Raw genomic sequence first — 10,204 nt, 5'->3', positions numbered from 1 at the left:
GGATATGATAAAAAAACTTTTTCATCCGTATGTTAAGAATGCTTTTGTTTGCTCTTTAGTTATCCAAACACTATTAGGTGAATGCTGAAATAATTCAAGCCTGTTTTATTTTATTTGCACTATTTTATCATTCATCTGGCAGCTATTTGGGTACTGCATGTGATAAACCTTATCTAGCAGTGGCTTTGCAAATAGTGCTGGTGGAACAATGAGCCAGAGAGTAATGTGAAACCGTCTATCTACAAATGACAAGGCTGCTTGTGGAGAAAGTACAATAAGACGAGGCAGTCTTGAAACTTCCTTAGAAACTAATCAGACCTGTTAAACCAGGTGGTGGATAGGCAGGTACTGATGGGATCAGTAAGTCATTTTGCCAGAGGATGAATGTATGGTAATGGAAACTCAGGTGACAGTGAATGGAGAGGGACAGACGGATGATGTCATAAGGTATTAAGTCTTATTTTCTTACTTCACACATATCACATTGTGTTTAGTCTTTTACCATAACTGTAGTTCTACCAGATGATGTTTGCCAGTGTGTCACTGTATATTTGTATCTGCCAATTGTAAATGAATGGACAGAATAGAGTGATTAAGGATATAGGGTGACTTTATATATACAGTACTTGTACATTATGTGTAATACTGTAACATGTTAATGGGGAGCCAGATGATATGATAGATATCTTTAGTTTACTTATCTGATATAATTTCCTTGTTATGACAGTTGTTATAGAGCAACACTAACTAAAAACATGTATCTCTAAAATGTAAATGTGCATTAATAATATGAACCTATGATGGGTCGAACATGAAAATGTTCAAGTAACATTCCATAGAGGAGACTGTGGTCTAAAGTTTGTTACTGGATATCATGAATGTTGTTTAACCATTGAGAATTGCACAAATTTTGCATATACTGTAGGACACCTGGGTAAATATATGATTTGAATAGAACATTACAAGTGCTGAAATGATATGCCATCCTGCTCTGCAGGGTTTTAGATGGCAGAGAGACATGAGTTTCCTTCCCACTGTAGACCTGTCTATTGGGGACCTACGCATGCCCTTCAATGAAGAGGTCAAGTACTGTATCCTGGGAATCTCTGTAACCCTCTTCCTGATTGCTATGGGCATTCTGGTGTGGCAATTATACCGCTACTGCTCACAGGCTCCAAAGGAACCTGGTAAGTTAACTAAAATGAATCTAAGTTATCAGTTGGTTGTTGGTCCAACCATATATGGGTCAAGCACCAATGTACAGTAGAACTGGATGGAATAATAATTAAAGTACTGAACATTCTTTATTGCAAACTCCTATATTTTTGGGATAAGACTTTGGCTCATGAACAGGAGACAAGTTGTTATGCTGCTTGAATTCTCTATTCAATGCAGTGGATGACTTACTTTCATCTGATGGCAAGCCAGCAAAGACAGGAGACCTCCACACGGAAACCCAGAGGCCTAATGTTAAGGTTAGAGCACTCTATTACTTGTAACCATTAATTCCTTTGGTTACTCACAAGGAACGCTCTCCCATTTTGTCTTATGTCTACACTGAAATATGGAGCAACAAGCTTCTACTATGATGAATAGCTAACATTCTGTGTGTATCTTTGCAGTCGTGCTGTTCTTGAATGCACGTAAATCAAACAGAGGGCTTATCTCAGTGAGCTGTGGTTTAGAGAACGCACTGAAATAGACAGTATGACCATATCTGTTCCCCAGGTGGAGAAGCTCCATGAAGATGCACAGAGGTTGAGCCATTGCCTGTCCATGGGCAGCCATGTGGAGCTGCCCAGCCTGGGAAACCAGCTGGACGAGGAGGTGAAGGGCTCCCTGCGCTTCTCCCTCTACTATGACCAGCTGCAGTCCAGACTGGTGGTCACCGTCCTGGAGGCCCGGGGCCTGCCGGTCAGGGACTTCAGCCGCAGTGTGGACCCCTTTGTGAGGGTTCGGCTGCTATGGGCCAGGCATGATAATGAGGAGGAGAAGGAGGAGCAGTCCTCTCCTTCACTGCAGTGTTTGCTCCATGAGTGGCAGTCCCGTATAGTGAAGGACAGCAGCAGCCCTACGTTTGGGGACCAGTTCTCCTACTCTATGGAGGAGGAGGATGTCCCTCACACCACCGTCAGGTTTGAGGTACATAACGTGGTGTTACATTGATTAGCTAATTAAATGAGATAACCAAAATAATTTCCTCTTTTCTGCAGGTCAGAGACTTTGATAAGTTCTCCAGGCATGGGTTCCTGGGAGAGGTCAGAGTTTCTCTGTGTGATATGAAAATCTCATACCCTCTTGAAGTACTGGAGGATCTACAGACACCACAAAAGGTGGATGATACACTCTATCTGTACCTACACTCCACTACGTATTCATTTGGACAGTGAAGCTAAAACATTGATTTTGGCTTTATACTCCAGCATTTTGGATTTGAGATCAAATGTTTTATATGAGGCGACAGCTCAGAATGTCATCTTCTATTTGAGGGTATTTTCATACATATGTTTTACCATTTAGAAATGAAAGCACTTTATGTGTCTAGGCCCCCAATTTGAAGTATTTGGACAAATTCCCTTATGGTGTGTTATATATATTTGTTATTTTTTTTAACCCATCCACTCTTTGGAGGACACATATCTTGTTTGTTTTTTACAGCTTTTCTGCTACATGCAGAGTACCAGTCAACGGTTTGGACACACCTACTCATTCAAGGGTTTTTCTTAATTTGTTTTATCTTTTTCTACATTGTAGAATAATAGTGAAGACATCAAAACTATGAAATAACACATGGAATCATGTAGTAACCAGAAAAGTGTTAAACAAATCAAAATATATGTTTTGTTTAACACTTTTTGGGTTACTACATGATTCCATATGTGTTATTCCATAGTTTTGATGTCTTCACGATTATTCTATAATGTAGAAAATAGTAAAAAATAAAGAAAAACCCTTGAATGAGTAGGTGTGTCCAAACTTTTGACTGGTAAGAGTGTGCAAGCTGTCATCAAGGCAAAGGGTGGCTACTTTGAAGAATCTAAAATATATTTTGATTTGTTTAACACTTTTTTGGTTGCCACATGATTCCATATATGTTATTTCAGTTATTCTTCAATGTAGAAAATAGTAAAAATAAAGAAAAACCCTTGAATGAGTAGGTGTTCTAAAACCTTTGACCGGTATTATATTCTTATTTACAAAGTGACTCCAAAATGATGCAATAAATTTAGCATTCATTTATATTGGGAAAAACGTAATCAAGAAACATAAACAACAACAAAAAACTGCAAATGCATCTAACAAGTTTGTAGAGTCACACATGTGATGTAGTCATTGTGTGCTAGGAATTTGGGACCAAATACTAAACTTTGACTAAATTGAATACACTGTAAGTGAATTGTTCCAAATACTTGACACCTTCAGATGGGGGGACTAGATACATAAAGTGCTTTCATTTCTAAACGGTAAAATTGATATGTATACAGAAACCCTCAAATTAAAGGTGACATTCTGTACTGTCACCTCATGACTTGCCTAGTTAAATAAAGGCTAAATAAATAAATAAATATAAAACATTTGATCTCAAATCCAAAATGCTGGAGTATAGAGCCAAATTCTAACTTTTAGCTTCACTGTCCAAATAAATACACAGTATGTTCAAGTGATATCAAACCTGTCTGTGTACTGTCATGACTTTAGTAATACAGTATTACAATTTCCAGGACATGGTTGGAGAGGTGCTTCTCTCTCTAAAATACCTCCACACCCTCCAGAGACTGGAGGTGGGTCTGCTGAAGATCAGGGCACTGCCTCAGCAAAGTAAAAAAGACCAAGGTAAATGCCACTTTTCTTGTGTGATAAACTCATTATTGAGCAGACGTTGCATACTGTTGCGTTGTAGATACAGGTAGGATTGATTGGTGATTGTTTCAAAAAGTTAGTTTCATTTTTCTAGTTCGGTTGTATGCCAGGATCAGTGTCCTCTGCAACCAGTTCAAGCTGCGGCACCAGAAGTCCACTGCTAAGACCCTGTGTGAAGTGACCGTCTTCAACGAAGTCATGATGTTCACCCTGCCAGACCCACAGATCAGGGCGTGCTGCATTGTGGTCTCTGTGTACGAGATCCATGCAGACAGGAAGTCAGCCAAACGCCTGGTTGGCCAGGTCACCTTTGGAAAGGGAAAGAGGTCAGAGGATGAACACTGGCGTTTGATGATGCGATCAATTTGTCAGCCAATAGCAAAGTGGCATCCGTTGTTGATTTGAAGTCAGCCAGGCCCCCTACTTTGACTATGTTCTTGTAATGTACAGTTGATGGTTTTCACAAAATCTAAGATGAAACCTCATACTCTTCCATGTATAGTCACTATGCAGGACAAGCAAATAGAAAGAGTGGCAACTTACAAGAACTTGGTTTCTTGATAGATGAGTGTCTCACCTTTAAACCCCAAGTCAAAGGTCTTGTGAAAAAGCTTAGGCTCAAGTTTAGTTTTTATTTTCATAATAAGTCATGTTTTTCTTTTGAAGTGCGAAATTGGCTTGTTTCCGCTATTTTTGTCCCTGTAATTGATTATGGTGATATCTTGTACATGTATGCCCCTGTGGAGTCATGATGTATGCTGGACACTGTGTACCATTGGGCGCTGAGGTTTATTACTGACTCCAAAGCTCTCACACATCACTGTATCCTCTACATGAGAGTAGGCTGGCCTTCATTCGCTCTTCGGAGATTACATCACTGGTCATTTTTTATTTATAAGGCCATATTGAAACAGCTCCCATTTTTGTCCAACAGACAAATGAAAACTATCGCCTGTGCTCACTTGACTGTGTTTGGTGATTGTGCCTAAGGCCCATTTGGAGACAGGGAGAAAAACATTCCAGTTCCAAATTTCAGGAGCTTGTCCCATTATATTAGTTAAAAGCTAGGTTAACACTATAATGGGAAATTATGGAAAGTTATGGAAAATGAAGTGGGGGGGCTGTCAATATTTTGACTCCTAGTTGCACCACACTTTCCCATATCATCTTGCTGTTCAGTGTGTAAATTGGTGTTTTTTAAACTGTAGTTCTTTGTGTTTTACGTTGTAAACGTGTCTGCAACTTTGTGTGCTGCTATTTTGGCCATGTCTCTCTTGTAAAAGTGTTTGGTCATCTCAATGAGACCGAACTGGTAAAATAAAGGGCAAATAAAAAAATGGAAATGTGTGGAGGACCAGGATTACTAACATTTTGTTTTTCAAGCTATTTCTCAAAATTGATATCACCTCTCTGTGAAAAATAGACTATGCTTTACTATTATACTATACTGAAATGCTGTGGATAAATCATAAGTTCCAGCTGCTCACCTGATATGAGCAGTGCCTGATCACCTGTGAATATTAAATACTATATATACAAAAGTATGTGGACACCCCTTCAAATTAGTGGTTTCGGCTATTTCAGCCAGACCAGTTGATGACAGGTGTATAAAATCGAGTATGCAGCCATGCAATCTCCATAGACAAACATTGACAGTAGAATGGCCTTACTGCTCAGTGGCTTCAGTGTGGCACCGTCATAGGATGCCAACTTTCCAACAAGTCATTTAATCAAATTTCTGCCCTGCTAGAGCTGCCCCGGTCAACTGCAGGTGCTGTTATTGTGAAGGAGAAACATCTAGGAGAAACAACGGCTCAGCCGCAAAGCAGTAGGCCACACAAGCTCACAGAACGGGACCACCAAGTGCTGATGTGCTTAGTGCGTAAACATCGTCTCTCCTCGGTTGCAACACTCACTACAGAGTTCCAAACTGCCTCTGGAAGCAACTTCAGCACAATAACTGTTCGTTGGGAGCTTCATGAAATGGGTTTCCATAGCCGAGCAGCCGCACACAAGCCTAAGATAACCATGTGCTATGCCAAGCGTCGGCTGGAGGGATGTTAAGCTCGTTACCTTTGGACACAGGAGCATTGGAACCATGTTCTTGAGTGATTAATCACACTTCACCATCTGGTAGTCCAACGGACGAATTTAGGTTTGGCGGATGCCAGGAGCACGCTATCTACCCCAATGCATTGTACCAACTGTAAAGTTTGGTGGAGGAGTAATAATGGTCTGGGGCTGTTTTTCATGGTTTGGGCTAGGCCCCTTAGTTCCAGTGAAGGGAAATATTAACGCTACTGCATGCAATGACATTCTAGACGATTCTGTCCTTCCAACTTTGTGGCAACAGTTTGGGGAAGGCCCTTTCTTGTTTCAGCATGACAATGCCCCCGTGCACAAAGCGAGGTCCATACAGAAATGGTTTGTCGAGATCTGTGTGGAAGAACTTGACTGGCCTGCACAGAGCTCTGACCTCAACCAAATCGAATACCTTTGCGATGAATTGGAATGCCGACTGCGATCCAGGCCTAATCGCCCAACCTCACTAATGCTCTTGTGGCTGAATGGAAGCAAGTCCCCGCAGCAATGTTCCAGCATCTGGTGGAAAGCCTTCCCAGAAGAGTATAGGCTGGTATAGCAGCAAAGCGGAGACCAACTCCATATTAATGAAGTGCACAAAGATTCTTAACTTATGGTAATTGTTGCATGTCAGCATCACTAGAACCTTGAAGATATCTGTTTAGTAAAAACATTCACATATTTATACATTCTCAGCTCTGAACTTGGACTCCCACAAGCAGTTTAGGAACGTTCATCCTGGTCTAGCGTGTACCTTTGTTGACCACATGAGGGTGCTCTGCTGTAACTTGTTAGTAGTGATGAGCTTTCCGACTATTTTCGGTGGGCCAAAAAGCCTCGGAATGCCCGTCGACCAGATTGACGCGCTGTCCCTACTATTTAATCATTTTGTAATTTATCTGCAGAAAAACATTGTTTAAAGCTCTACAAGCAGTGGTGGCAGTGTGCCATTTAGGGAGCCAAATGAACGGCTCTTTCACCATTCAAAAAGAGCCATTTGTTCAACCCATCTACTTATTAGTAATGCTGCTTTCAAGACAACTTGGAACTCGGAATAAAACTAAGTCAAATTTTGACGTCAGTGATTTTCAGATCAGCAAGTCGGAGCTCTAGAAATAGGCCCGAGTTTTAATTAAAAAAAAAAAAGTTTTTATTTTTATTTAACTAGGCAAGTCAGTTAAGAACAAATTGTTATTTACAATGACGGACTACCAAAAGGTAAAAGACCTCCTGCTGGGACGGGGGCTGGGATTAAAATTTTTAAAATAAATAACATAAATATAGGACAAAACACACATCATGACAAGAGAGACAACACAACACTACATAAAGAGAGACTTAAGACAACATAGCAAGGCAGCAACATCTGACAACACAGCTTGGTAGCAACACATGGTAGCAGCACAAAACATGGTACAAACATTGGGCACAGACAACAGCACAAAGGGCAAGAAGGTAGAGACAACAATACATCACGACTTGAAATTCCGAATTGGGTGATTTCCGAGTTCCCAGTTGTTTTGGATGCAGCATAAAGGCCACACATGCGTCATGTGTCACACGACTAAGGGCTGTTCTATCGCACGACGCAACGCAGAGTGCCTGGATACAGTCATTAGCCGTAGTATATTGGCCATATACCACAAACTCCCGAGGTGCCTTATTGCTATTATGAACTGGATACCAATGTAATTAAAACAGTAAAGAGAATGTTTTTGTCATACCTGTAGTATACGGTCTGATATACCACGGCTTTCAGCCAATCAGCATTCAGGGCTCAAACCACCCAGTTTATAATGATTCATATATACTGTAGCTCAGTGGTTCTATTACTGTACTTTCCCCAGTTTACCAGCTACTGTATGTCATGATACTTTATGATCTAGTCAGTTCTGTCCACACATTTGTCTGTAATGCTAAGACATAACTGTCAACAAGACTCCCATGCCAGACTATACAGCTATGACGGTAGTCTGAGGATATGCAATATTCATAGACATGTCTGGCTTTGCGAGATCAGTCATCACATAGTCTATCATGCAGTGTTTGTCCTTGATGTGGCTGTGCTGCAACAATCTGAGGAAAAACTGAAATGTGGCAGCTGAGTCAAACCCCAACCTTACTCAAGACTAGAGAATGAAGAGCAAAGAAGAACGATATGGATCAGAACAGAAGAGAGTTCTTTGAGTTCAGACTGCAACCCCAAAACTTGTGCATTCCCAATCACAAAATAAAACACCACAAAACTTCTCTCAACACTGTGAGCTGCTGATGTGAGATTAGTAGCCAGCTTGCGTCTCACCCTTTCAAGGCCATTCCCAGGCAGTGCCCACCCCTTCTCCAGGGCAATGTGCTGTTAGCTGGCTGATACTCCCCTGCCCACTATCTCCTAATTTGTCTGTCCGTGAACAGAGGCATGAGAAAATAAACCCAGAGACCTTGAGATGGAAGGGGCTTACTGCCATGCCTTTAGTCTGCCTGCAATTACTGTCCACACTCTATGTTGTACAGCTGTTAGAGAGGGGAGATTCTGTCCAGTCTACTGAGGGGTTTACACAGTGGAATGCACAGTATGAACACAGCCATAATGCTCTTTAAGTGGTCATGCAGCTTTCAATTTCATAGTTCCCTTCTGTTGGAACAATGAAAGGGGCTTACTGCCATGCCTTTAGAGGGGCTGCAGTCTGCCTGCAATTACTGTCCACTCAATGTCATACAGCTGTTAGGGAGGGGAAATTCTGTCCAGTCTACTAAGGGGCTTACACAGTGTAATGCACACTATGAACACAGCCATAACACTCTTTAAATGGTCCTGCAGCTTTCAATTTCATAGTTCCGTTCTGTTTGAACAATGAAAAGTTGCTCTCATCACGTTTGATTGATTCAGACTGTAGTAAGGTGCAGTTACAAAATATCGGTATCAAAATAGTACAGTTACGTCATTGTCATTAACTGCTCTGACATTTCGTTTATTGCTCAGTGTGAAATTAGATGTAAACATTTAGCCACCGTTGTTTACCGCTCTCCTAAACCTCCTGGGATCTCCCACACAGTGAATACAGCTGAGAACGTCTCTTCACCTGTGGCGTCATCTCTCATTTATAGAAATGCAAATTGGTGTAGAAAAAAAGAAATACAAATATACTATTCTAAGTATCAGCCATAACAGGGGGTGTAATTTGAAGTTGTATCAGTCAAAGATGTGTATTTTACAGCTTGGCTTTGAGATGCGAGTATGGGATGTCCTGGTTAGAAACATACGTTTTATTTGCTGCAAGCCACAGCAGAACTTGATACTGTATACAGGACTTTCAGGATATACTGTAGGTCAGGCATCACTAACGGGTGAGCAGTCAGCACACTTTACTCTAGACCATTATATAAGTGACATGCAGCCAATCATCTGCCTAAGAGAAAAATGTAAATTCCATGTGGTTTACGCTTGCTATACATATTCCAAGCTGTATCACATCCGATCGTGATTCGGAGTCCCATAGGGCGGCGCACAACTGGCCCAGCGTCGTCCGGGTTTGGCCGCCATTATAAATAACAATATTTTCTTAAATGACTTGCCTAGGTAAATAGAAAAATATATTCCCACTGTCAATTGGCTCTGATGATGTCAATACAGTGGAATGTTGGGTTACATAGGAAAAGGTTGTGTGGAAGTTTCTTCTGAGTTTCAGAGCAAAGCTTTTTGAATTTACCATGTAGGATCAGCCATTCTTAGTTCTTTTATTTGAATGTTCTGAAAAACAACAAACAACTCCCAACAGGTGGGATATGAGCATTTCTTCTTTGTCAGAAGACAATTACTCAAATACTGACATTGAGTGTGGTACCATTGAAGTTGTGTGAAGTTAGTGTTGCAGCCATCTGACCTCACAGCACAGGAAATCCTAACAAAGCAGAGAGGTCTCTTACCCCTTCAGCCCCTCCCCTCTGACAAATTCCACATTCCATTCTGCATCTCCCACATTCTTCCCTTGGGTAAAGTCTAGAAGTTCCTGTGAGGACTTCACATCAGTCCTCATTCTCACTGTTGTCCTGTCTTCCCTTGTTTTTCCTCCCAGTTGAAATACAGTTCTCACGCAGGCATCTTTGAGTCAGCGTTAGAGACGAGCCAAAGACCCACCTCCCCCACAATAAAAGCTGTCTTTGGCTCACTACTATGTCTCCCACTCTCCCTGCAGTTGTCACAACCTGGCTCTTAGATGGTGACAAGCAAGGGAGTCCATGTAGGCAGTTAAGGAGTAACACA

General features: G+C 41.3%; 1 protein-coding gene across 3 annotated transcripts; it reads left to right on the top strand.

Moving 5' to 3' along the window:
* The first annotated feature begins 203 nt into the window (after positions 1 to 203).
* On the top strand, positions 204 to 5,208 carry LOC106573757 (synaptotagmin 1). Of its 3 annotated transcripts, none has more exons than XM_014149095.3 (7): positions 204 to 447; positions 998 to 1,187; positions 1,396 to 1,475; positions 1,729 to 2,142; positions 2,214 to 2,333; positions 3,723 to 3,834; positions 3,956 to 5,208. In XM_014149095.3, exons 2-7 carry the CDS (start codon positions 1,019 to 1,021, stop codon positions 4,264 to 4,266), a joined length of 1,206 nt encoding a protein of 401 aa, XP_014004570.3. In that variant the 5' UTR covers positions 204 to 447; positions 998 to 1,018; the 3' UTR covers positions 4,267 to 5,208. The 3 variants fall into 3 exon arrangements, with proteins under 3 accessions (XP_014004570.3, XP_014004569.3, XP_014004571.3); XM_014149094.3 differs by having other exon boundaries at positions 236 to 447; positions 1,006 to 1,187; XM_014149096.3 differs by having other exon boundaries at positions 262 to 447; positions 1,041 to 1,187.
* Positions 5,209 to 10,204: the final 4,996 nt, after the last annotated feature.

The sequence above is a fragment of the Salmo salar genome, chromosome 16 (assembly GCF_965601325.2).
Source record: "Salmo salar chromosome 16, fSalSal1, whole genome shotgun sequence".
Classification (NCBI taxonomy): Eukaryota; Metazoa; Chordata; class Actinopteri; order Salmoniformes; family Salmonidae; genus Salmo; species Salmo salar.
This window is presented reverse-complemented; position numbering and strand designations above follow the sequence as displayed.

Coding starts and splice junctions, on each gene's coding strand:
- LOC106573757 (XM_014149094.3), top strand. CDS start 389: ATGGTAATGGAAACTCAGGTGACAGTGAATGGAGAGGGACAGACGGAT. Junction 1,188..1,395: donor ACAGGCTCCAAAGGAACCTG/GTAAGTTAACTA, acceptor TATTCAATGCAG/TGGATGACTTACTTTCATCT. Junction 2,334..3,722: donor ATCTACAGACACCACAAAAG/GTGGATGATACA, acceptor TACAATTTCCAG/GACATGGTTGGAGAGGTGCT.